This window comes from Lepidochelys olivacea (genome assembly GCF_965140295.1).
Source record: "Lepidochelys olivacea isolate rLepOli2 genome assembly, chromosome: 20".
NCBI lineage: Eukaryota > Metazoa > Chordata > Testudines > Cheloniidae > Lepidochelys > Lepidochelys olivacea.
In genome coordinates, this window is record NC_140430.1 from 2,002,281 (window position 1) to 2,029,004 (window position 26,724).

The 26,724-nt window shown below is 60.0% G+C and overlaps 1 protein-coding gene and 1 long non-coding RNA gene across 7 annotated transcripts in view; one reads left to right on the forward strand and one right to left on the reverse strand.

Annotated features, from left to right (window-relative positions):
• Positions 1-7,268, reverse strand: part of ITGA7 (integrin subunit alpha 7) — a 29,138-nt gene extending 21,870 nt beyond the window's left edge. For 2 of the 6 annotated variants that reach the window (XM_084610566.1, XM_084610565.1), the window contains exon 1: positions 6,862-7,268. In XM_084610566.1, the coding sequence (XP_084466692.1) occupies positions 6,862-7,031 (170 nt within the window). In that variant the 5' untranslated portion in view covers positions 7,032-7,268. Of the gene's footprint in view, positions 1-4,890; positions 4,961-4,994; positions 5,163-6,861 lie in introns of those variants that run through there. The other 4 variants (XM_084610563.1, XM_084610569.1, XM_084610568.1 and 1 more) reach the window with 4 other exon arrangements.
• LOC311510708 lies at positions 6,199-9,198 on the forward strand. Its single transcript, XR_014709123.1, has 3 exons — positions 6,199-6,265; positions 7,571-7,852; positions 8,979-9,198. It is a non-coding gene; the product is annotated as an uncharacterized lncRNA (long non-coding RNA).
• Positions 9,199-26,724: the final 17,526 nt, after the last annotated feature.

Here is a 26,724-nt window from a genome sequence, read left to right on the forward strand (position 1 = left end):
CCCAGTGCCAGAGACTGCAGCCTGCCCGAGACAGAGAGAGAGAGACGGGGCCAGAGCTCCGCGTGACCCCCCACCGACCCCCCACCGACCCGCACCCCCAGAGCCCCGCGCGACCCCCCACCGACCCGCACCCCCAGAGCCCCACGCGACCCCCCACTGACCCGCACCCCCAGAGCCCCGCGCGACCCCCCACCGACCCCCCACCGAACCACACCCCCAGAGCCCCCCACAACCCCCCACCGACCCGCACCCCCAGAGCCCCGCGCAACCCCCCACCGACCCCCCACCAACCTGCACCCCCAGAGCCCCGCACAACCCCCCACCGACCCCCCACCGACCCGCACCCCCAGAGCCCCGCGCGACCCCCCACCGACCCCCCACCGACCCGCACCCCCAGAGCCCCGCGCGACCCCCCACCGACCCGCACCCCCAGAGCCCCGCGCGACCCCCCACCGACCCGCACCCCCAGAGCCCCGCGCGACCCCCCACCGACCCGCACCCCCAGAGCCCCGCGCGACCCCCCACCGACCCCCCACTGACCCACACCCCCAGAGCCCCACGCAACCCCCCACCGACCCGCACCCCCAGAGCCCCGCACAACCCCCCACCGACCCATACCCCCAGAGCCCCGCACAACCCCCCACCGACCCGCACCCCCAGAGCCCAGCGCAACCCCCCACCGACCCCCCACTGACCCACACCCCCAGAGCCCCACACAACCCCCCACCGACCCGCACCCCCAGAGCCCAGCGCAACCCCCCACCGACCCCCCACTGACCCACACCCCCAGAGCCCCACGCAACCCCCCACCGACCCGCACACCCAGAGCCCCGCACAACCCCCCACCGACCCGCACCCCCAGAGCCCCGCACAACCCCCCACCGACCTGCACCCCCAGAGCCCTGCGCGACCCCCCACCGACCCGCACCCCCAGAGCCCCGCGCGACCCCCCACCGACCCCCCACCGACCCGCACCCCCAGAGCCCAGCGCAACCCCCCACCGACCCCCCACTGACCCACACCCCCAGAGCCCCACGCAACCCCCCACCGACCCGCACCCCCAGAGCCCAGCGCAACCCCCCACCGACCCCCCACTGACCCACACCCCCAGAGCCCCACGCAACCCCCCACCGACCCGCACCCCCAGAGCCCCGCGCGACCCCCCACCGACCTGCACCCCCAGAGCCCCGCACAACCCCCCACCGACCTGCACCCCCAGAGCCCCATGCAACGCCCTGCACAACCTCACACACACACAGCCCTGCACAACCACTCACCGACCCACACACAAAACACCCCGCAAAACCACCCCCACAGCCCTGCACAATGGAATGGGCCACACTCCCCTGGTGCTCACCACCCCCAGGCGGTTACACACACACAGAGCCTGCCTCTCCCCCCCAGAGCAAACCACTGAGTTTGCCCTTGACTGAGGTGAAACCCAAGGTGTGATCTAACACCTGGGGGGGGGCGGGGAGGATAGAGGCCAGGGCTGGGAGAAGAGGGGACTCTCACACCCACAGAGCTGGCTGGTGGGATGGGGGGGGAGCAGTGACCCCACCCCACCCCAGGCTGCACCCAGAGCAGGGAGACAGACAAGGTGAAACTGACCTGGGAAATGGGCAAGGCCACCCCACCTCTGCAGACTGGGAGGGGGAGGGATGGGGATGGGGGGGCTGGATCCTGGGCGGTTGGGGGGAGGCAGGGGAGGGCAGGTTCTGATGGGAACAGCCTGGAGCACCGGCCAGGAGCCAATCACCACATGCAATAAATAACCAGGACCAGAAGCTGCCGCGTAGTCAGGGACATAATCACCAGGTAATTAATATCCGGGGAGCCCCCAGAGGCAGAGATGCGGGACTGGGGGAGAGGGCGACGGAGCAGGGGGGGTCTCTGCTCTTGGCTGGGATCAGGACTCAGCTGCGGGGGTCACGCTCCAGTCTCAGGGCCACCACACCAGACTGACCCGGAGCCAGGGGCGGGGATCAGGCCCCTCGCCCAGCGGCAGGCGCCCAGCACCGGGAGAGGTGCCGCCTGCCCCAGACAAGCCCCCAGCCCCCCCATGGGAAGGGTTTGCCCAAGCCTGGGGCGATGGCAGCATTGGGCCGCACGCACACGGCTCCCTCGTGCACCAGGACAGCAGCCTGCCCCGCGCCTGTCCCGTCCCGTGCACACACCCCGGGCACGGGCCCTGGCAGAGCGATGGGCGAACTCCTGTTTCCTGGCGGCCCCAGCCACGCTCCTCCCCTCGGCACTGCACGTGCCACCTCCTGACACGCTGGCAGCTGCGCACGCGCCCAGATCTGTGCCCTGCGCCCTGGTGCACGGACTCGCTCTCGCCCACGACTGGCCGGGACGCTGGGCCCTGGTGACAAGAGGGGGCCGGGATGTGCCTGGGGCCAAGCAGCCAGGACTGGCCACAGCTTCAAAGCAGGGGGGTTCCTGCAGCCAGCAACTCTGGGTGGCCACCAGCCCCAGGCTGCCATGCACAGGGACCCCGGGGGCAGCAGGACAGGGGCCAGGGCACCCAGCAGAGGCCAAGGAGCCCATGACGCAGGCCCCGGCAGCAGGCGGTGAGGGGTCCCCCGCAGCCCCAAAGGGGAGGGAGGTGGAGAATCCTGCCCCAAAGCCGCAGGAGGACCCGGCTCTGCCTGGGACCTCCTGGGGCGGAGACCCCCAGCCAGGCCTGGGCCGAGTCTGGAGCACCCCACAGCCACTGGCCCAGCCCAGACCCGGCAGCGAGTGGGGACAGGGGCCCTGCAGCCCTGCCGGGGGAGCTGGGCTGGGAAAGGGCCTTAGGGGCCGGGACCTGGGGCTTGGCTTAGTCCCATTGTTCTCGCCAGTCCGCCCGTTCCCTGACTAGCACCAGGCCAGCAACAGCAGATTATGGAGCCCCCGCAGCCGGCGCTCCTGCCCCGCCCCCCACAGCACCCCCCGCTGGGAGCTGCCCCCAGCCAGCGCTCCTGCCCCGCCCCCCACAGCACCCCCTGCTGGGAGCTGCCCCCAGCCCTCCCCCCCAAACAGCACCCCCTGCTGGGAGCCCCCCCCCCGCCCCTGCAGCCTGCGCTCCTGTCCCATCCCCCGCTGGGAGGCCCCTCCCCCGGCCAGCACATCTGCCCCATCCCCCACAGCACCCCCTGCTGGGAGTCTCCCCCCCGCCCCCCCCAGCCAGTGCTTCTGCCTGCTCCCGCAGGGAAAGAGAAGCCAAAGCAGCAGGGCAGCTCACGAGAGGAGATAGAGCCGGAGCCGGTAAAAATAAACTGGAATTCACTCCAAATAACTCGGCAGCAACATGCCCAAAAAAGGACAGGGACAGAGAGATCCCATGAGCGTCTGTGCTGGCCCAGGGCACCATGGCAGCCACCTCGGGGGTCCCAGGGGCTTGGCACGGTGCCACCCCACACCTTCCCTATGCCCCCACCCAACTCCCCACTGGGAACGCACCAATGCTGCCTCGGTTTCCCCAGCGGCCCACCCTGCTGCCATCCCCACTTAGCTCCCCAGCTAAGCCCTCTGGGGCCCCTGCGTCCCATGGAGATTTAGTTTCCCTTTGCATCACTGCTGATCCCAATGCGAGGCACGCCAGGCGCATCATCCTGGGCTGGTGCCACAGGCCGGCTTCGCGCTGGCGTCAGTCAAGATAAAGAACCCGAGTCACACCCGGCTAACGCCCTCAGGCAGCAGAATCGGGGCCCAGGACTGGGCAGGATCTTTCCTTCTCCCTCTGTCCTGGGCAGCAGGACACCTGGGTTCTATTCCCAGTTCTGCCACTGACCCACTGAGTGACCTTGGGTGAGCCCCAGCCTCTCTGTGTGACTCAGTTTCCCCTCCTGCCTCTTGGCTGTCTTATCTAGTTAGACTGAGCTCCGCAGAGCACAGATGGTCTCCAATTCTGCTGGTGCAGCGCCTGGCACGACGGGGTCCCGATCCCAGGTGGGGCCCCTGGGCACTGCGGCCCTATAAGCCCTACCCCTGGGTTTGCACCTCGCTGCCAGACCAGCACACAACACTTCGTGCTCCCTGTGCGCTGTGGAAGTGACTGCGCAAGGCACTGGGAATCGGCCGGACACAGAGCTGACGCCGAGGGTCCCAAAGGGCGAAGAAACAAGCCAGGTGGACCCCAGAAATACCCCAGTGCCAGGGATGGGACGGACCCGACTCGCAATCCAAAGCCCTCGGCGCCGAGCCTCCCCCCTCGGCAGCGTGCGGCGGCCCAGCCCCTATTTGCACTAATCCTGCACTTTGTCCATGCAAACGCCCGGGTGGCTCCGAGCAAGAGCAAATCCCCCCGTGGGGAGGAATTCCAGGAACGTTTGACGGGGCTTCACCCTGGAGAACAAGGAACATGACCAAAGTCCCCCGTCCCCACCCCCAGTAAACAGACAGTCGCACGTAGCAGCCCTTCCTGTGCCAACCGGGGCGTGAGATCCCAGCTGCCCCAGCACCCGTTCCTTAGCCAACGGATCGGCCTGCGCCCTGCCCTGCTGGGAGAGGGGCTGGCATTGCACTAGCTCAGCCCAAAGGGACTTGGTTTTACAGGAGTTTTTACCTTCTCTGGGCAGCGACCACCCCTCCATCGACCCCCAGGGACAGATCGGGTCTAAGTGCGCGGAGCCAGTGAGGGCACTGCTCTGAGGACGCTCACAGCAGCCAGGGCTCCAAGTGGGGCTCCCGCTGCCAGGGGCCCAGCCCCAGGGGGAGCTGCCCCAGGAGCTCACACTGCTCCCGGAGCCCACAGCCGCTGCCCCCGAATCCCAGAGAGAGTTGGCAGGAACCACGACAGGCCAGGAGCCAACAAAGATCGGGCCGGAGGCGTGATGGGGGACAGCACATTCCCCTGGCTGCCGCTGCGCCCAGGCCGGCCCTGCCTCACCACCAGCCATGACTCACCTGGCTTCAAGCAGCTGCCAGGAGCCCCCAGTTCACCCCCCCAGGTGTCTCAAGGGGGGGCACTGAAGAGCCCCTGGGGGGCATTATAAGACCACAAGCCTCACCCTCACTTCTCGCCCCACCTTCCGCTGTTGCTCTGTGCACTCGATGTGCCCCACCCCAGAGGTGGCACCATCCCAGCAGGGCGAGTTTGCAAAGGGGCTAGAGAAGCACCATATCCCCACCCCCGTGGAGCAGGCGTGGGGCCGATGCTGCTGCCAGCGGGGCAGGCCCAGGGGGAATCTCAGCCTCCCACCCGCACGGATCCAGCCAGCCCAGGGTCAGCGCTATTGATTTCTTCTCCTGGCTCAGGCTCCAATCCCTGCTGAATAATTCACAGGGGGCAGGACCCAGGGATTTGGGCCCAGGGCAGCTCGCAGAGTCTGGGCCCCTCACCTAAATGGCCCATTAATGATTCCAAGCAGGGCCCACAGCTTCATTAATATTCATCAGGGCTTCCTTTAACCCTTCGCAGGCTCCCTCGGCAGCAGGGCACACACTGGCCCAGCTGGGAGCCGCCTGCGTCCCTTGCCCCAGGCAGCCTTGTCCCTGCACCCAGTGAGAGCCCAGTGGGGCCGGGCAGAGAGGGCCAGAGCGGGGCACTGCCAGGCTGAGGACCGCAAAGCGCTGACATGGCCACTGTCCATTGCTCCTGCATCACCAGCCATGCCACCCGTACAGAGCTCAGCGGGCCCTAGTGGATAGAGCACAGCACTGGGCCCAGGGAGCCCTGGGTTCTGCTCCCACCTCTGCCGCGGGGTGACCTTGCCCAAGCCCTTTCCCCGCCCCGTGCCTCAGTTTCCCCATCTGCACAATGGGGATATGACACTGTAAAGTGCAGGGAGGGGGGATTATTACACAGCTCAGCTCAGCTCCGCCTCCCCCCCAACACATTCTCCCACCAGCATGTCTGTACCCCCCTGAAGGTGGGGGGGGGAGGAACTGCGTGGTACAAGGTCCCCAGCCCGTGCCCCCTCCCACCCCCCCAAGGGATCTGGGCATCTTCTCCTCTTTGGGCAGCACCTGGGCTGCTCCAAATAGCGCCCCTCCTCTGCCCCCCCCCCGGGGGCACCAGCAGGGCCCCTGTGTCCAGGCGCAGAGCATCCAGCCTTGGCAGGAGCCCTGGCCCAGCCCCATGGGGTCCCTGTACTAGTCAGAGACACCCCCAGATGCGCCCTGGCCTGCGCAGCCCCCATCCCTCTGGAGGGGATCCAGCTGCCCCCTTTAGGGTCCCAGAGACGGGAAGAGCACCTGACCTGACAGGTGCCACCCAAGGTCACCCAGGGAGTCAGGAAAAGAACCCAGGAGTCGGGCTCCTGCTCACCACTAACAACAGGTAGCTCTTAGGGGTGACTCCGGATTGACCCTGGGGGAGCTGAGATCCGAATCCGGCCCTGATTCCATTGCCGTGGGGGGTGACTCCGGATTGACCCTGGACAGACTCTGTCCCGGACACCCCTGAAGCCCGGGGCCAGTCTGGGTTTCCCACTGGAAGCTGGATCTGGCCCCGGGGCCCCACGAGCGGACCGGAGAGAATTCGGGGAGCAGGAGGGAGCGAACCCCGCCCCAGCGGGTCGGTGAAGTTCCGAGGGGTGGGGTGGGGGGGCGCAGGGCCAGGCAGCCTCCTGGGGTAACAGACGTGACCGTGCGAAACCCCCCCGCGCGGATCGGCGAGCGGAGACCCCCCCCCGGGAAGTTACTATTTAGAGCCAAGGGACAGAGCGGGGGGTGGGGGCTGAGCAGCCCCCCCACCCCGAAACTTGCTAGGAGCAGCGCCCGCGGGGGGGGGGTTGTTGTTTTACAAATACGGCCCCCCGCCCCCCCCGCAAAGGGAGCAAAACCCGCGTCCCGGGGCCGCCAGGGGAAGCGCCCGGGGACCCCCCCACGGGAAGGCTCCGGGCGGGGGATAAGGCGACCCCCCCCCGCACTCACCAGCTGGCGGGCTCGGGCCGGAGCTGCCGGTGCAGGGCCACGGAGAAGCCGAACAAGCTGCCGCCGGCCCCGTCCTTCAGCAGCGGGTCGGTCCCGTCCAGGTTGAAGGCGGCGCCCGCCAGGAGCTGGAGGCCGAGGCAGGAGAGCCAGGCGCCCGGCGCCCCCCGCATGCTGCCGGCCCCGCTCCCGCAACGCGCCCGGCCCCGCTCCCGCAACGCGCCCGGCCCCGGCCGCGCCCTTCCCCGGCCGCTCGCTCGCTCGCTCGCTCGGGGCCCGAGGCAGGTGCGTGGGAACCCCCGCGGCCGAGCAGCGCCCCCCGGGCCGGGCAGCTGGCGAGGGCGCCGCCCCCCGCACGGGCATGTGCTCCGCAGGGGGGAACGGCCGTGCGGGGTGGGGTCGGGCAGGCAGCGAAGGAGGAGCCGGATCGCCGTGGGAAGCGGCCAGGACGCCAGAGCCCCGGGGAGTTTCACGCCCCGCGGGGTGACGGGCTCGGAACAAGGAAACGAGTCGCTCACTAGCTGCACCTGGCCCAGTTCCCGCTCCCAGGCAGCCCCCAGAGACCCCAGCTCCGCAGCCCGGACCCAGCCGGGCTGGCAGCCTTGCCAGTGCCCTGCGTTGTTCGCTGTTAACCAGCTGCCATGGTCCACCCCAGAGGCGGCTGCCTGTCAGCGGGAAGGGAAGTGACTGATCGTTGCCCTTTGCGTTTCAGTGTCCGTCTGTGAAGCACCTTGGGGTGCCCCCTCAGGCTGGAGCAGCTGGGAGGCCCCTGCCCCTGAGCTCCCTGCATCTTTCTCTCCAGCGCCCTGCTCCTGAGGTCCCAACGGCCGGAGCTGGCACTGGGGCAGTTGTGACCTTGGGCAGCCAGCGCCCCCTGCTGGGAGAGGCTGGGAAAAGAGGAGGAGGGCAGCAAGCCCCAGCAGCGGGCATGCCTATACCCTGGCCTGCCCGACCTTCGCTGCACAGCGTGGGCTGGAGGGAGTTTGCAAAGTGGGTAAGAGTGAATCCCGGGGCGCTCCCTTCCTGGGGAGGCCGGCGTGCAGCGCGGCTCCCACTGCAGGACGACTGCAACCGGGGGGGGGGGAATGGCCGGGCCCCAGAGTGCAGGCCTGACCCCAACCGGGAGCAGGGTGGCCGTCACATTTTTCCAGCACATTTCCAGCTATTTTTAAACCGCTCCTGCTCCCCACGGGCTCTAGGAGATATTTGCGAGTTGGCAGGGCTGCCTGTGGCCACGTGAGTCAGCTCCGGCTCCAACGCTGGACGCAGCAGCAGAAGAATCAGGAGACCCGCGACCTTCCTCCCCCCCCGGTTCACCTCCCATCCCCAGGGCCGAGGCAGAGCTGGGACAGATGGGGGACCCCACCCCTTGGCAGACCCCCATCTCTATGACCGGTTGCCTGACGGCAGACGGGCCCCAGGAGCTGCTCCCTCGCAGTGGAGCCTGGGAAAGGACCCAATTCAAGCCACCGTCCCAAGGAAGCATATGGATTTAGCGCCTGTTAACTCCCTCCACCTGCACATCCCCCCCCCCCGCCAAAAAAACCCATTCTGTGCCACACCCGAGATCAGACCCCCAAATTCCCCCCGCCCCGCCCCCTCGGCCCATCCGGCGGGAGAAGGCTGGTGTCACTCAGGCCCGGCTTCCGTGGGGGCGCAGACGTGGAGGCAGATGTGGCTGGGAATCGAGGAACAGCCGGTGTAAATGAAACCGAGCCTTGGGCCGTCCCTTCAGCCCTCGACACAGAGGGGCACTCAGCCATCTGTCTGCTCAAATCTCGGCCCGAAGGCCACACCCAGCAGCCAGGTCCTGGAGCCTGGTTAGCGAAGCAAGACGCTCTCTGTGTCTCTCACTCCTGCTGCTCTTCTGTGGGGTTTGTAAAACCACCCTGCACCGGCTGCTTTCACCCCCCTGCCAAGCCCAGGCTTCCAACGTCCGCGTCAAGCACCCCAAGATCCGCAGGCTAGTTTAAAAACCACAAGATTGTTTAAAACCATGATCTGGGGCTCTCCACCTTTGGATCCCACTTGGGTCAGGGATGTCGCTTTTCTCTGCAACCACAAATGCCAGACACTTCCTGGCTTTTGTAGCAAGGGCTGAACGTCTTATGTCATGGCAGGATTCAAGGAGCTGGGGCTCTGAGAACAATCCTGACCATCATCGGCAGCACCCATTGGGATCAACGCCTGCGTTTCTGCCGGGTGGAGCTGGACAAAGAACACGCAACATTGACCAGCAAACAGCTGCTTCGTGGATCATCTGCCCGCCCTCCTGTGTCATAGGCCAGAGACTATCCCCCTATTTCTCCTGCACTGCCCCCTGGGTGCCTGATTAAACCATCTTCCAAAAAGACCTCCAGCCTGGCTGCAAAGATCCCACGGCCTGGAGGATCTGCCCCGGCCCTTGGGAGTTTGTTAACCGCCCCCAGCCAAAAACCTGGCCCACAGGGGGGCAAGGGCGAGCCTGCTGGGAGAACGCCAGGGGGCCCGCCAGCATCCGTCAGCATTTCCAACTGCGTCTGAGATTCTGCTTCACTTCCTGTCCTAAAACTGCAGCCTGGCCTCGCTGTGCCCTGGGACAGAGCTGCCACGTGCCACCCACCGGCTGGCTGCTTGCCTCAAGGGTTCCCTCAGCAGCCGGCTTTGTGCAGCGTCTGCTTGAATCCCTTTGCAACGGGAGGCCCCCAGCTGAGAGCGCTCCGGCACACGGGGTCCCCTCTTGGAATCCCTCCCCTGCGTTCCCCCCTTGGGGGCGTTTCTGGGTTAATACAAGTGCCAACTTCCACATGCGGAATCCCCGAGGTAGAAGGTTCGGTGGGATTTGAACCCTCAGCTCCCCCTGGCTTCTGAGAGCCCTGTTTGGTGGCAGCCAAGCAACGTGATTAACCATCAAGAGAGGAGTGTGGAGGGCTGGCAGTGGGGCTGGGACTGCCCTGGCTCCCCGAGGTACTGGGGAGCCAGCTGGATCCAATTCAGGGAGTCTCGTGAGTGCCTCAGGGGGCGGTGGGTGGGGCTGGCACAAAGAATAGGCCAGAGAAGGGAAAAACCACTGTGGGTGTGGAAAGAGCTGGAGTCAAAGAGCATCCAGGGGCTGGGAGCGGAGCGCAGAGGACGGAGGGTTCCAGGCCGTGGCTCCACCCCGCTGGACACACCCCGAGGGAGCCGCTCCCGAGAACCTCTCCAGTTCTGGAGAGCAGCGGAACCAAGCCTGCTCCCCCTCAGGAGACCCTCAGCCCCTCCCGGGAGCATCCCGCAGCGGGTGGCAGACAGACGGGAAAAGCTAGAGAGTAGAGGGAGGAGGGCAGCTGGCAACGTGACAACAGGGCACAGAATCAGCCGGTCCGTGCCCATATACCAGCCTGGCACCTCTCTGCAGCGGCCGGTGCGGCCTCCAGAATCTCAGCTTTCATGCCTAGCAGTTAGAGGGGCAAAGAAAACCTCTGAAATGTGACCCGGGTGTAACCCGGGCAGCTTCACCTGCCAGAGTCTGCACAGAGCCTGGCCCAATAGCTGAGAGACGTGTGAAGCGTCCCCTTCACCGCGGGGAGGGGTGGACTCCCATTCCCAGTGCTGAGCACTCACGGGTCAGCATGGCTAATGCCCCCATCCCTCGTGTGTGGGTGGAGGGAGGGTCCCAGAGCCGCACAGTGACTGTGAGCAGGGTCCCTTTGGGGGCCCGGCAGGGGCGGTTGGGAGATGCCGCTGCTCATCCTTTCAGAGCTTAGCGAGCCCGCGATGAACCACAGCACGGCCGAAGCGAGCCGGGCCCCACTGGGTGTCTGGAGGTCGGCACTCATCTGCAGGCGGCCCTTGGCAGAGCATCACCGCCCCCCCTTTACTTCCCAGGCTGACCCTGCTGCGGGGCTCCTGAGCCCTGTTCCCAGCGCTGCCACCGGCTGTGGGCAACTCCAAACCCTCAGAAGCGGGCACTGATTTGGGGGACCCCAACTTGAGCCACCTCAGGCCTGGTTTTCAGAAGGTGCCGAGCGCCTGCAGGACGTCCGGCCCGGCTGGGCTCTCTCTGCCTCCGACAGTGGTCAGCTGTTCACTCAGCCGACCACTCGATCCCGCGGCTGGAGAAGGCAGTTGTGTCGCTGGAGGGAGCAGATCGGTCGGCCAGGTGCCGGGGGCGGGGGGGAGTCAGCCAGGGCTATTTTGACACGGTCACTCTGCTAACTTTGGGCCAAGCGACCCTGGTAGCTCCAGTCAGAGCGTCTCCTGGTCTGAGCTGCTAAATTCATCCCTGGAGCCGAGTTCGAAAGGGTCCAAGTAAGGAGCGGGCGACATGTCCAAGTAGGGGCTGCCCTTCTCCTTAGGAGGAACCAGCTGTGGACCAAGCCGCTAGAGGTGCCACCTTTCAGGTCAGCCACGAACACAGATGTCCACACTCCTCAGGGGCAATAAAGATCCCATGGGCTTGGTATTTCTTCCACTCCTGTCCCAGACCGTAGCATAGGGTTGCTGCATGCTGTTAAAGAGCTGCAACGTTCCACCCCAGAAATGTCTGCCTGGCAGCCGTGAGTGAACAATCCCTGCAAACACCGTCTTTAAAGTGCTCTGGGATCCTGCTAAAGAAACGATATTCAGAACCCAGGTGTCACAGAGCCACAGGCCCAGTGCTCTCCGACAGCTCTGGAACAGGCCCTGGCAGGACCCTTCAGCATGTCAGCCCCCTCAGGTCACACTCTCATTGGGGTCAGTCCCTCAGCTTCACCGCCTGCTGGGACCGAACCTCGGAGCCATCAGACCCCCGTGTCGCGCCGTGAGCTCCCTGCAGCGAGTCCACCTGGACTGAGCGCCCGGGGGAGACTTGCACCCCCAAAGAGAGCGATGCACCCCCAGCTTCTGGACTCTGCAGTGACGCTCCGCCAGTGGGGTAACAGCAGGAGGGTTTATTAGCTGTCTGGACACAGCGCAGAAAGTCCTTAGTTAACACAGAGAACAAAGTTACAGCAAAGTCCAGCTGGATAAGCCCAGAGCCCTGAGGCGTCTCTAGTCCCAGTCCAGGAGCCTCTGTCTCCTCCCTCTAACAGCCCACACTTAACAACCCCAAGGGGCCCCTCCTCAATCCTCTGTTCTCCACAAACTGCTGCCTTCCTGAGGAGGGTGAGCCACCCATGGACCTCAGTTGCTAGGATTCAACTGTCTGGGCAACGGAAGGGGCCATTGTCTTCTGGGATGGTCCATGGGCAGGGGCCGTAGGCCCCAGACAGCCAGGCCTCAGTCAGACCTGGATTTCTGGGTCTTTACCAAGAGTAAACAACCCTTTATCCACCACCTAGTTAACCATGCACCACACAGGGGAAACTGAGGCACACACAGTATTCCTTCCAAACGACTAATCCCCACTCCGTCACATGAGGTCACTGCAGGGCCCATCTTGGCACATTCTGCTCCCAAAACTCCAGCCCTGGGGCTCCAAGTCATGTCTTCCTGGCGCTGGGCTGAATAACCAGAGCAGGAGGCTGTCAGCGCCCGGAGAGAAAGAGGGGCTGGAGCAGACTGGGGGCTGGACTGAGTCAGGCGTCCCAGCCTTCAGTCTCTCCTCTCAGGCTTCTCCAGACCTCTTCCTTCCTGGGCTCCCCAACCCCCCATCCCATGTCCAAGGGACCCCACAACCTTCCCGGACCAGCCCCCCCCGCCCCCAGCCCTGCTGTCCCAATGACTCAGGGCTGGATTACTGAGATCACCAGGCTCTGCTCCAACAGACCCTGCCTTACGCCAGATCTAAATCCGGCTCTGACACCAGCCAAGCGCGGTGAGGTCAGGCACCACGCGCTGCTTTGCCGACTCACCCTTCGGGAGCTGGTGCTGCGCCTGGAGTCCTCTGCCAGCTAATATCCTCTCCGGAGAGCTCCTGGCTCTCCAGCACGAAGGCTCAGGTTCCCCCCATCTTTGGAGCCCAGCCAGCCCTTTCCCGGTCTGCTGACATCTCACGGACCCGCCACCGCCCCGATCCATCAGGCCCTGAGATGGAGCCAAGCAGCCAGGCAGCCGTCCATGCCATCTAAACAACACAGCTGTTTGTGACCTTGGGCCAGCCACGGTGCAGTGCAGATGAGAGCCCCCCCCCCCGACGTCACAGATCGAGAGGGGCGCAGGCACGACGCTGGTGGGGGCAGACGATCTGATCAGTGGCTAGGAGCCCCAGTCAGGGACCAGGATCCCCACTGCACTAAGCTCTCTACCAAGACAGACAGACAGAGGGGCCCCCAAAGCACTGGCAGCCATAAAGGATCTGATTCTCCTGCCGCTGACACTCCAGGAGTAACTCCACCCAAGTCAGCAGTGCGAAACCCTTTCGGAGAGGAGACTGGGGCGCAGCGTCCTGCCACTTGGCCCGAATTGCTATGGACAGCGCAAGAACCGGCCATCGTACTGGTGGGGCTTCCAGCCCAGGCCACGCCAGGAAATGCAGCCCCAGAGCTGGGACTTGTAAGGATCAAAGCTGGAAGCAGCAAAGAAGGTGGAAGGAACAAGAGAGGAATCAAGGCCCCGCTGCCCATCCTGGGCTGCAGAAAAGGCTGACGAACGGTCCAGCCTTGTGCAGCACCTGGCTCATCCTGGGAAGGGAAACGTGCAGCTGACTGTATTAAAACTGAAAATTCAAGAGAGGTGGGGATCCTCCTGTGAGGATGTGACTCAGCAGGGAGGGGGGGAGTGTTGACCTGGGAATGTGCCCTGGGGAGGGGAGACCTGAGAACCTGTCACCTGAGCCAGGAGGGGGAGGGGGAGGTAACACCTCTGCCCAGGAATGTGAACAGAGGCTGCAGCAGGGAACCTGCTGGGTGGGTTTAGTTTCAGTTTGGGGCTCGGTGGAGGAACACAGGGAACCCCAGGGCTGGGGTCTAAGCTCCCTGCTCCCCCAGAAGGACTTGACTGAGGGGTCCTGGTTGTACCCACAAGCTCTGTTGTGGACTGTGTTCCTGTTGTCCAATAAACCTTCTGTTTTACTGGCTGGCTGAGAGTCTCAGTGGATCCCAGGAAGAGGGGTGCAGGGCCTGGACTCCCCCACACTCCGTGACAACTGGTGGCAGCCGTGGGATTTACTGCACCCTGTGAATGGCGCTTCCTGCAGTAAGTGACTGGGGAACAGTAAAACGAAGGGGAATTGACAGGGACCAGGCGTGCTGAAGATTCAGAGAGAGATGGTTTCGGGGGGCGGTTAACCCCTGGGAGTGTGTGACCAGAGAGAAGGACATTTGCAGTAACAGGGTCCCCCAGGGGATTGCAGCGAGCGGTCCCAGGGGCGGAGGAGCCTGCAGCTCGACCCTGGCAAAGAGGTGGTGACCTCAAGAAGGACTGGCACACTAAGGGCTTTTCCTGGAAACCATGGGAAGCTGCCCGGCCTGCGAGTGGCCAGCAGTAAACGCCTGAAGAGCGACTTGGTGGAGCTGTGCAGGCAGAGGGGGCTGCGCATCGGGAGGTCCACCAAGGAACAGCTGATTGCCCAGTTGGAGGAGAGGGATCGCTTGGATGACCCGATCCCTGTCCCTGAGGGAAGCCGCCTGGGGGACGCAGCGTGGGCCCTGGGGCCTGACCGGGCTGGGAGGGGTCAGACTGCTGCCGAGGACATCCCAAGACCCTCCCTACCTATGCCTGGGGAAGGGGTTGGGGGAAGCCCAGCGAATACCGAGGGCACCCTGACCCCGGCACCCAGCAGGGGATCCTCCCGGCGGAGCTCCCCATCCCTGGAGTGGATGCGGCTGGAATGGGAGAGGGAGATGAAAATGAGGGAGCTGGAGGATCATGAAAAACAACGTCAACATGAGCAGGAGGAGAAGGAGAAACAACGTCAACATGAGCGTCAGGAGAAGGAGAAACAAAGGCAGCATGAACTGGAGCTGGCCAGGCTGAGGAGCAGTGGGGCCCCGGCTGCGGCTGCGGTGAGTACGGGGGGACCCAAGACCGCAAGGAGCTTTGGTAAGTGCTTCCTGGCCCAGCGGAAGGAGGGGGAGGACATGGATAGCTTCCTGACGGCCTTTGAGAACGCCTGTGAGCTGCACAGGGTTGACCCTGCGGACAGGCTCCAGTTCCTCACCCCCTTACTGGACCCCAAAGCCGTGGAGGTGTACAGCCGGATGACAGGGCCGGAGGCAGGGGACTATGAACTGTTCAAACAGGCCCTGCTCCGTGAGTTTGGGCTGACCCCCGAGATGTACCGGAGAAGGTTCCGGAGTCAGCGTAAAACGCCTGAGGTCACCTACCTACAACTGGTCAACCGGATGCAGGGGTATGCCCGCAAGTGGACAGCTGGGGCCCGAGCTAAAGAGGACCTGCTGGACCTAATCGTACTGGAGCAACTGTATGATCAGTGCCCTTCCGACCTGAGGCTGTGGCTGGTGGACAAAAAGCTCGAGAACCCCCAGCACGCAGGGCAGCTGGCCGACGAGTTTGTGAACAGTCGTTCGGGGGTAGCCGGGAGGAGTCACAAAAGGACAGCCCCTCCCCCCTCCCCCCCCCCCCCCCCGATGCAGAGAGAGAGTCACCATGGGGCCTCCCAGCGGGGAAATAGGGAGAACCCCCTCCCAAGGGGAACGCCTGGCGTCGGGCCCCTCCGACCCGCTCGAGGGGACCAACGTGACCTGAGCTGCTATCACTGTGGCCAGAGAGGCCACGTACGGTCCCAGTGCCCCGGGCTCAGGGACAGACTGAGCAGACCCAACCTACCCAGGGTTAACTGGGTAGGGACCCAGCTGGACGAGGGGCAGACGACCCAGGAAAGGGGGCCTACCAGTTTACCACCTGCTCAGGAGGGAAGAGTACCCCAGGCCAGCTCCACCAGAGGGCTGGAGGCTCTGGACTCAGGGTGCTCAGTTTACAGGGTGGGCGCGGGGCTGTCCCTCCAGAGAGAGTGCCCTGTTCCCCTGGAGGTGGATGGGAGGAAGGTCAATGGATACTGGGATACGGGCGCGGAGGTGACGCTGGCCCGGCCTGAGGTGGTGGCCCCAGATCGGGTGGTGCCCAACACCTACCTGACCCTGATGGGGGGGGGACCCCATTCAAGGTGCCTACAGCAAGGGTACACCTGAAATGGGGGGCCAAGGAGGGCCCCAAGGATGTGGGGGTACACCACTATTTGCCCACTGACGTTTTGATGGGGGGAGACCTAGAGGACTGGCCAAGCAAGCCCCAGACCGCCCTGGTTCTGACCCGTAGCCAGAGCCGGCGAGGGGCACTGCACCCTGACCTCGGGGAGGGTACCACACCGGAGGCGCAGGACCCTACCCTGGTGGGGAGGGAGCGCCGAGGGGCACGGCTCAGAGAGGCGGAGGCCTCAGACCTGGCCACTGAGGGGGAACCGGGCCCCATCCCTTCCCCAGCCGCTGAGTTCCAGGCCGAGTTGAGGAAAGATCTCTCCTTGCGGAAGCTCAGGGACCTGGCCGACCTCAGGGTGGGACGGACCATGAGGAGAGGCTGCCAGGAGAGGTTCCTGTGGGAGAAGGGGTTCCTGTACCGAGAATGGGCTCCCACAAGGGAAGTAGAGTCCTGTGGGATCAGGAGGCAGCTGGTGGTCCCCCAGAAGTATCGCCGCAAGCTACTGTACCTGGCCCATGACATCCCCCTCGCAGGGCACCAGGCAATCCGGCGCACCCGGCAGAGGTTGCTACAGAACTTTTACTGGCCTGGGGTCTTTACCACGGTCCGGCAGTATTGCCGATCCTGCGACCCCTGTCAGAGGGTGGGGAAGGCCTGGGACAAGGGGAAAGCGGCTTTGAGACCTTTGCCCATCATAGAGGAGCCTTTCCAGAAGGTGGCCATGGACATCGTGGGGCCTCTCAGCAAGACGACCCGGTCGGGGAAGAAATACATTCTGGGGGTGGTAGATTTTGCCACCCGCTACCCCGAGGCAGTGCCCTTAGCTTCCATTGAAGCAGACACCGTGGCCGATGCGCTCCTGACCATTTTCAGCCGAGTGGGATTCCCCAAGGAAGTCTTGACAGACCAAGGCTCCAACTTCATGTCGGCCCTGCTCCGGTGCTTGTGGGAGAAATGTGGGGTCCGGCACGACTGGGCCTCAGCGTATCACCCCCAGTCCAATGGGCTGGTGGAGAGGTTTAACGGGACGCTAAAGATGATGCTGAAAACCTTTATGGACCAGCACCCGCAGGATTGGGACAAGTACTTACCGCACCTGCTGTTTGCGTACAGGGAGGTGCCCCAGGAGTCTACCGGATTTTCGCCTTTCAAACTGTTATATGGCAGGAGGGTGAGGGGCCCCCTGGACCTGATGAGAGACGAGTGGGAGGGGAAGGCCACTCCCGATGGAGAGTCAGTGGTGGAGTATGTCCTGATCTTCCGAGAGAGACTGGCTGAACTCATGGGCCTGGCCAGGGAGAATCTGGCCAGAGCCCAGAGGAAGCAGAAGGTCTGGTATGACCGCACGGCACGGGCCCGTGCCTACGCCACCGGGGATCCGGTGATGGTTCTCATCCCTGTGAGAAAGAACAAACTACAGGCCGCCTGGGAGGGCCCTTTCAAGGTCGTCAAGCAGCTCAATGAGGTAAACTATGTGGTGGAGCTGTCGAACCGGGCACACCACCGCCGGGTGTACCATGTGAATATGATGAAGCCATATTATGCCAGGGGGAATGTGGTGTTGGCCGTGTGTGGACAGTGGGAAGAGCAGGGAAATGACCCTTTAGTAGATCTATTCCCTGGGACCGGAGCTGGTTCCCCCCTGGACACAATTCCCCTCTCGGATCAGCTAACCCCTGCCCAGCAAGCTGAGGTCAGGGAGGTGCTGCATCCGTACCGACAGCTGTTTTCCAACCAGCCTGGACGCACTAATCTGACTGTCCACCGGGTGCAGACAGGGTCGCACCCGCCGATAAGATGCTCCCCCTTCCGAGTCACAGGGAAAACTGCTCAGGACCTGGAAAGAGAGGTCCGGGACATGCTGGCTTTGGGGGTGATCCAGCCATCGGCCAGCCCTTGGGCCTCGCCGGTGGTGCTGGTCCCCAAAAAGGACGGGTCGGTCCGGTTCTGTGTGGACTATCGGAAGCTCAATGCCATCACTGTATCTGATGCCTACCCCATGCCCAGGCCGGACGAGCTCCTAGACAAGCTGGGAGGAGCTCGGTACCTTACCACCATGGACCTTACAAAGGGCTACTGGCAAGTGCCGCTGGATGCAGATGCCCGACTGAAATCGGCCTTTATCACCCCTCTGGGGCTCTATGAGTTCCTGACCCTGCCTTTCGGCCTCAAGGGAGCGCCGGCCACCTTCCAGTGCCTAGTGGACCAGCTCCTGAGGGGGATGGAGAGTTTTGCCGTGGCGTATATTGATGACATCTGTGTCTTTAGCCAGACCTGGGAGGACCACGTGTCCCAGGTTAGACAAGTGCTGGACCGACTTCACCAGGGGGCTGGGCTGACTGTAAAAGTGGAGAAGTGCAAGGTGGGGATGGCGGAAGTATCTTACCTGGGCCATCGGGTGGGGAGCGGCCGCCTAAAGCCGGAACCAGCCAAGGTGGAGGTGATCAGAGACTGGCCCGCTCCCCACACCAAAAAGCAGGTCCAAGCCTTTATTGGGATGGCAGGATACTACCGAAGATTTGTGCCCCACTTTAGCGCCATAGCCACCCCCATCACTGAGCTATGCAAGAAGGGGAAGCCAGACAAGGTGGTCTGGACCGAGCAGTGCCAGGTGGCTTTCCGGGCGCTGAAGGAGGCTCTGGTCAGTGGCCCAGTTCTGGCAAACCCAGACTTTGACAAGCCCTTTGTGGTGTTCACCGACGCCTCCAACACGGGACTGGGGGCGGTGTTAATGCAGGAGGATGAAAAGGGGGAGAGACACCCCATCGTGTACCTGAGCAAGAAGTTGCTACCCCGGGAGCAACACTACGCGGCCATCGAGAAGGAGTGCCTGGCCATGGTGTGGGCCCTCAAGAAACTAGAGCCCTATCTCTTCGGGCGACACTTCACCGTCTACACCGACCACTCTCCCCTGACCTGGCTGCGCCAGATGAAAGGAGCCAACGCCAAACTCCTGAGATGGAGCCTGCTCCTGCAGGATTACGACATGGACGTGGTCCACGTGAAGGGAAGTGCCAACCTGATAGCGGATGCGCTGTCCCGGAGAGGGGGCCCCGAACTTCCCCAGGTCACTGGTCAGCGTGACCCCGCTCAGTTCAGTCTCAAAGGGGGGAGAGATGTGACGATGTGACTCAGCAGGGAGGGGGGAGTGTTGACCTGGGAATGTGCCCTGGGGAGGGGAGACCTGAGAGCCTGTCACCTGAGCCAGGAGGGGGAGGTGACACCTCTGCCCGGGAATGTGAACAGAGGCTGCAGCAGGGAACCTGCTGGGTGGGTTTAGTTTCAGTTTGGGGCTGGGTGGAGGAACACAGGGAACCCCAGGGCTGGGGTCTAAGCTCCCTGCTCCCCCAGAAGGACTTGACTGAGGGGTCCTGGTTGTACCCACAAGCTCTGTTGTGGACTGTGTTCCTGTTGTCCAATAAACCTTCTGTTTTACTGGCTGGCTGAGAGTCTCAGTGGATCCCAGGAAGAGGGGTGCAGGGCCTGGACTCCCCCACACTCCGTGACACCTCCTTGTCTCCCCCAAGAGGTAGGTGCACCCTTGGGGATAGCCCTCCCCCAAAGATCCAGGTGGATGGTCAGGTCATTCTCAGAGTTTACATTATGGGTCGTGCCAAGGAGGGAGTACTATCTCCAGAGAGATGAAGGGACTGGTCCAAGTCCTCCCAGGCAGCCAGTGGCAGAGCTAGGAACTGAATCTAGATCTCCGGAGTCCCAGTTTGGTGCCTTAATCTTGGCCTTTTTTGTCTTGACCTAATTAAAACCTGGCTAATTCCATGCTGCCTTCCTAACATCCTCCTGAAGAGACAAACACCTACAAGATCTCTGTCAAGCTTTCTTACAACTACAATACCCACCTGCAGAAGTAAAGAAACAGATTGATAGAGCCAGAAGAGTTCCCAGAAGTTACCTACTACAGGACAGGCCTAACAAAGAAAATAACAGAACGCCACTAGCCGTCACCTTCAGCCCCCAACTAAAACCCCTCCAACGCATTATTAAGGATCTACAACCTATCCTAAAGGATGACCCAACACTCTCACAAATCTTGGGAGACAGGCCAGTCCTTGCCTACAGACAGCCCCGCAACCTGAAGCAAATACTCACCAACAACCACATACCACACAACAGAACCACTAACCCAGGAACTTATCCTTGCAACAAAGCCCGTTGCCAACTGTGCCCACATATCTATTCAGGGGACACCATCACAGGGCCTAATAACATCAGCCACACTATCAGAGGCTCGTTCACCTGCACATCCACCAATGTGATATATGCCATCATGTGCCAGCAATGCCCCTCTGCCATGTACATTGGTCAAACTGGACAGTCTCTACGTAAAAGAATAAATGGACACAAATCAGATGTCAAGAATTATAACATTCATAAACCAGTCGGAGAACACTTCAATCTCTCTGGTCACGCGATCACAGACATGAAGGTCGCTATCTTAAAACAAAAAAACTTCAAATCCAGACTCCAGCGAGAAACTGCTGAATTGGAATTCATTTGCAAATTGGATACTATTAATTTAGGCTTAAATAGAGACTTGGAGTGGCTAAGTCATTATGCAAGGTAGCCTGTTTCCTCTTGTTTTTTCCTACCCCCCCCCCCCCAGATGTTCTGGTTTAACTTGGATTTTAACTTGAAGAGTGGTCAGTTTGGATGAGCTATTACCAGCAGGAGAGTGAGTTTTTGTGTGTATGGGGGTGGGGGGGATGTGAGAACCTGGATTTGTGCAGGAAATAGCCCAGCTTGATTGTCATGCACATTGTGTAAAGAGTTGTCACTTTGGATGGGCTATCACCAGCAGGAGAGTGAATTTGTGTGGGGGGGTGGAGGGTGAGAAAACCTGGATTTGTGCTGGAAATCACTTTAGATAAGCTATTACCAGCAGGACAGTGGGGTGGGAATAGGTATTGTTTCATATTCTCTGTGTATATATAAAGCCTGCTGCAGTTTCCACGATATGCATCTGAGGAAGTGAGCTGTAGCTCACGAAAGCTTATGCTCTAATAAATTGGTTAGTCTCTAAGGTGCCACAAATCCTCCTTTTCTTTTTGCGAATACAGACTAACACGGCTGTTACTCTGAAACCAATCAGATACAGGATTCTCCTCCACTTCCTGTCCTAACCTTGCTGCGTGCTGTTAAACAGCTGATGCATCCTGCCCCAGAGGTGGCTGCATTTCAGGGCTGCTCTTGGATACAGCCACAAGGCTACCTGGCTCTCCTGATAGGATCTAAACTAAAACAGAAAACAGAGTTAGTATTTAACTTGTCTCTTTTGTCTAGGGTCTATTTTCTTTACACTTATTCTGGGTCCTTTCCCTGGGGTGTGTAACTAACGCTCATCACAAGCTTGTCCCGGCTCACTAACTCACCTACCACCAGCAGACCCGGAGCTCATACGGCAGCAACGTTTCAGCACAAAGTGGGGACGCTGAGCCACACATTGTCCTGCCGGCTCAAATCACAAGCATGCCCAGACTGTGTCAGAACGTCACCACCACCACACGGCAGGGCAAAGCTGCCCCGGGAAGTAACGCCACCGAGCATCAAAAGGCGGCGTCACGCTACATCACAGCTCCACTGCTTCAGGAGGCAGCGTAGAAAAGACACGTCACATCCCACCACCGCGTCCCATCCCAATGCGTTAGTGGGGGTGTCAAAAACGTCACCGCTCTGGCAACAGGGTCTCGCATGGCGCCGTGTATGATGTGCCTCGGCAACAACACCTCCAAACACATCACTGTATTGCCCCAAAACACCCCAGCACTGTGCCAGCCCCGGGGCAAACGCCACCCCACTGGGTCAGTCCCCTACTCCAGGGCACAATGGAGGCACGCCATAGCAACACCTCCTCCCCCCGTGCCAAACGCCCCTGTAACGCAGCGGCCTGTGGCGGGACACTACTGGGAGTATCAATTCTGGACAAATTGCTTAGAGCAGGGCAGTCAGCGCCCCTCTGCACGTCAAACCAGCCAAAGAGAGAGGACTTTGGTTTTACCCCACTGGCTAACCAGAAATCACACAAGCAATTCCCTTAGACACTCCAGTTTCCCAGTATCACCACCAGCAATGCTCCTTATGGGGAAGAAGGTTATGAAAACCAAGACCCCAGTAAAAGAAAAAAGGCTCCCTCGATCCCAAAGGACCAAGCCCCAGACCCAGGTCAATGTACCAGTCAGATCTTACCCACAAATCACGCTGTTGCCAATCCTTTAGAATCTAAAATCTAAAGGTTTATTCATAAAAAGAAAGAAATAGAGATGAGAGTTAAAATTGGTGAAATGGAATCAATGACATCCAGGAATGGCAAAGTTCTTGGTTCAGGCTTGTAGCGGTGATGGAATAAACTGCAGGCTCAAATCAAGTCTCTGGAGAACATCCACGGCTGGGATGGGTCATCCAGTCCTTGGTTCAGAGCTCCCATGGAGCAAAGTTCCTCCAGAGGTAAGAAGCAGGATTGAAGACAAAATGGAGATGATGCAGCTGCCTTTTATAGTCCTTTTGCCATGTGGCTTGTGCTTCCTTTGTTCCAAACACAAGCTACCCAGCACATGGCATGGAAAAACCATAGAGTTCTGCCATAGGCATGTCCCTTCATGCCTTGCTGAGTCAGCGGGTGTATCTGCCTTTTCTCAATGGGTCAGTTGTGTAGCTGATGGCCCTTAATGGGCCATCAAGCAGGCTAGGCAGTGCTGATGCCAAATTGTCTGGGGTGTCACCCAGAAGCAGAGCACAAGTTGGAAATACAGAGGGTATAGAGCCAATACTGATAACTTTAAATACAAGAATGATACTGTGACGAAGTGGGACTCTTCTTAATGTTTCCTCTGAATAGTGTGGGGGTGCCTCAGTTTCCCCTAGGCAGTTCTTAAGTATCTAGGTGGTGGGGTAAGGGTGTATGATCATTGCAGAGCCTTAGAGGGCAGGTGTGTGCAGGAGTCTGGACACAGAGAATGGCCGACACCCTGTTTCCTGGCAACTGATGGCCTGGGCCCTTCCCCCCTGGGAGGTGAGAGCTAAAGGGTTGGAGAACAAAGGAATCCGGTGACCACCTGGCCCGGGAAAGGAACAAAGCCCAGAGGAGGAGGGGCTGGAGGGAGTTTCAGTTTGGGGCTGGCTGGGACATGGAGTGAAGTGCAGACGGGGTTGTCTGGCTCACTGCCCCCCAAAATGGACCCGGCTGAGGGGTCCTGTTCTCTGCACCCACAAGCTCTGTGTTAGACCATGTTCCTGTCGTCTAAGAAACCTTCTGTTTTACTGGCTGGCTGAGAGTCACGTCTGAATGCGGAGTTGAGGTGCAGGACCCTCTGGCTTCCCTAGGACCCCGCCTGAGCGGACTCGCTGGGGGGAAGCGCACGGAGGGGCAGAGGATGCTGATTGCTCCGAGGTCAGACCCAGGAAGGTGGAAGCCGGGTGAGCTGTGTCCTGCAGACAGGCTGCTCACAGAAAGGCGACTACCCCAGAGTCCTGACTGGCTTGATGGGGAGCAGTTCCAGAGCATCGCCCAGGGACTCCGTGACAGATACATACATCCAGATAGCATAATCATAACCTTTTCATAGACACCTTACCTGACCTCCTAGGTAAAAGATTTGATGCAACTGTAGGACCTTGGTTCAACAATGATCTATATGGTCACAGTTCATGTCCATAACGTCACACCCCCAACGCACAATTGATGCAGGAAGGGATGACACAAACATCCCTGACTGCATCCCAAGAGCTCCCCATCCTTGGTTCTGTCTTACTACAGCTGGTACTGGGTTCGAAGCCGTATCCGTGTAGAACAGAAATGGTTCATCAAAGTCACGTTCAATAACATGATTGAATCTCTTTACAAACTCAAGGTAAAACTTGGTTAGAACAAAAGTGGATTGGATCTGCTCTTGCAGCATGGTTCCTGTATGTCTCATGTGATCTTGCCAAGAGCTAAAGAAAATAGCTATTTTATCCATACAAGCTCTGGCAAATGTTTGGAACACAATTAACATCAAGTTACTATAGATATGATGATATATTGCGGATGATACTAAACTGGGAGGAGTGGTAGATACGCTGGAGGGGAGGGATAGGATACAGAAGGACCTAGACCAATTGGAGGATTGGGCCAAAAGAAATCTGATGAGGTTCAATAAGGATAAGTGCAGGGTCCTGCACTTAGGATGGAAGAATCCAATGCACTGCTACAGACTAGGGACCGAATGGCTAGGCAGCAGTTCTGCGGAAAAGGACCTAGGGGTGACAGTGGACGAGAAGCTGGATATGAGTCAGCAGTGTGCCCTTGTTGCCAAGAAGGCCAATGGCATTTTGGGATGTATAAGTAGGGGCATAGCGAGCAGATCGAGGGACGTGATCGTTCCCCTCTATTCGACATTGGTGAGGCCTCATCTGGAGTACTGTGTCCAGTTTTGGGCCCCACACTACAAGAAGGATGTGGATAAATTGGAGAGAGTCCAGCGAAGGGCAACAAAAATGATTAGGGGTCTAGAACACATGACTTATGAGGAGAGGCTGAGGGAGCTGGGATTGTTTAGCCTGCAGAAGAGAAGAATGAGGGGGGATTTGATAGCTGCTTTCAACTACCTGAAAGGGGGTTCCAAAGAGGATGGCTCTAGACTGTTCTCAATGGTAGCAGATGACAGAACGAGGAGTAATGGTCTCAAGTTGCAGTGGGGGAGGTTTAGATTGGATATTCGGAAAAACTTTTTCACTAAGAGGGTGGTGAAACACTGGAATGCGTTACCTAGGGAGGTGGTAGAATCTTCTTCCTTAGAGGTTTTTAAGGTCAGGCTTGACAAAGCCCTGGCTGGGATGATTTAACTGGGAATTGGTCCTGCTTCGAGCAGGGGGTTGGACTAGATGACCTTCAGGGGTCCCTTCCAACTCTGATATTCTATGATTCTATGATATTAATGTTGTCCATAGTGCAGGAATCTTGGCATTTAGCCGTGAAAGCAATATGGTAGTGTGCCTCAGTTTCTCTTTTCAGACAGCACATCCGGTCTGGAATGTCTTTTCCCCTGTGAAAAGTTCCAGGACTGTTTACAGGCACTAACTGAAATATCAGGATCACAAGGTCTTTTAACGTAAAGTGTGTTCTTATGCTTCACTCTCAACGTGTTCAAGGGATTTGCCCAAAGATTAGGCACATTGTACATTTTTACAACTCTTGGTATTAGCAACACATGAGTTACAAAAATCACCATTAGCAATAACACCAAATCCATTGCACGTGTCCATCTACAATCATTTTTGTCATGCCACCCCTTTGGCCAAATACCACTGGGGTTTGGGTCTTTCAGGGTTACCCTGTGGCTTCCCTTTGCAGAATTAAGTTCCCTTTTTTCTTCTTGTCCTGTAGGATCACACCCTGATTTCTCTTGCTTACCAGAATTCACTGGGTGATGGGGTGGGCTCTCTGGTGCTAACAGCTATTGGCAAGTCCTTCTTCTCCCTGCCAGCCAGGTAAGGTGCAGCAACACAGATACTAGCTTGTTCACCAGTTTTCAGATCCTTAATTGCTACCAATTCCAAGGCTGGGCTCTGTCTTACAGAGATACCACACAAAGCCAGAGAGTCGGAGGGTGAGAGTTTGCTTGCTCTCCCCGGCATCCTTAAGCATTCAGCCATAAAACTGTCCTGCTCTGAAACACCAGGAACCAAACCTGTTCTCAGACCCTGAAGCACAGACGGCTCACTCAAAGAATCAGCACGGAGACATTCCTCTCTCAACAACCTTGTCTCCCCAACAAACTGGCCAAGCACAGCCACTTGGTCATAGGGCTCTTCAACTTAACAGCTTTCACCCCGTCTGAGACCCTCTCAAAGCTCTCCACTCTGGATCTTTCAAGAGGAGAGTCAGTGGATCCATTCACAACAGAACATGTCTGGCTGTGAGGAACTGAAACTTCCTTGATTAAATCACTTCCACACCCTTCAGCTGCAGCCAGCTGCTTGCACAGACCACCCTGAACAATCTTCTCTTCAGGAATTTTTCGAAGCACCAAATCACCTCTGCCTTGCTCCACAGAAGCATCGCTCTGCTGAGCCACTACCAACTCCTGAGCTTCACTTACACCCAGAATCCCCTCTGGCCCATCAGGTGGGTGACTCCGGGCAACGTGCAGGACATTGTGGCTGGCTTTGCACAAATGGGTTTTCCTAACTGCGGAGGGGCAACAGATGGGACACATATTCCAATTCTGGCACCAGACCACCTAGCCACCGAGTACATAAATCAGAAGGGCTATTTCTCAATGGTTCTCCAGGCGCTTATGGATCACCGTGGGCGTTTCATTGACATTAACACAGGCTGGCCCAGAAAGGTGCATGACGCACACATCTTTCAGAACACTGGCCTGTTCAGGAAGCTGCAAAGCTGGGACTTTCTTCCCAGACCAGAAGATCACCGTAGGGGAAGTCGAAGTGCCTATTGTGGTCCTTGGACACCCTGCCTACCCTTTGATGCTGTGGCTCATGAAACCCTACACAGGGAGCCTTGACAGCAGCAAGGAGCGGTGCAACAACAGGCTGAGCGGGTGCAGAATGACGGTGGAGTGTGCTTTTGGCCATTTAAAGGCCTGCTGGCGCTATCTGCATGGGAAGCTGGACCTGGCCGATGACAATGTCCCCACAATTGTATCTGCATGCTGTACCCTCCATTTGTGAAGGGAAGGGTGAGCGCTGCACTGAGGCATGGACCACGGAGATTCAACACCTGGAGGCTGAATTTGAACAGCCAGAGAGCAGGGCTCTTAGAGGGCCCAGCATGGGCTGTAAGGATTAGGGATGCCTTGAGGGAGCAATTTGAGG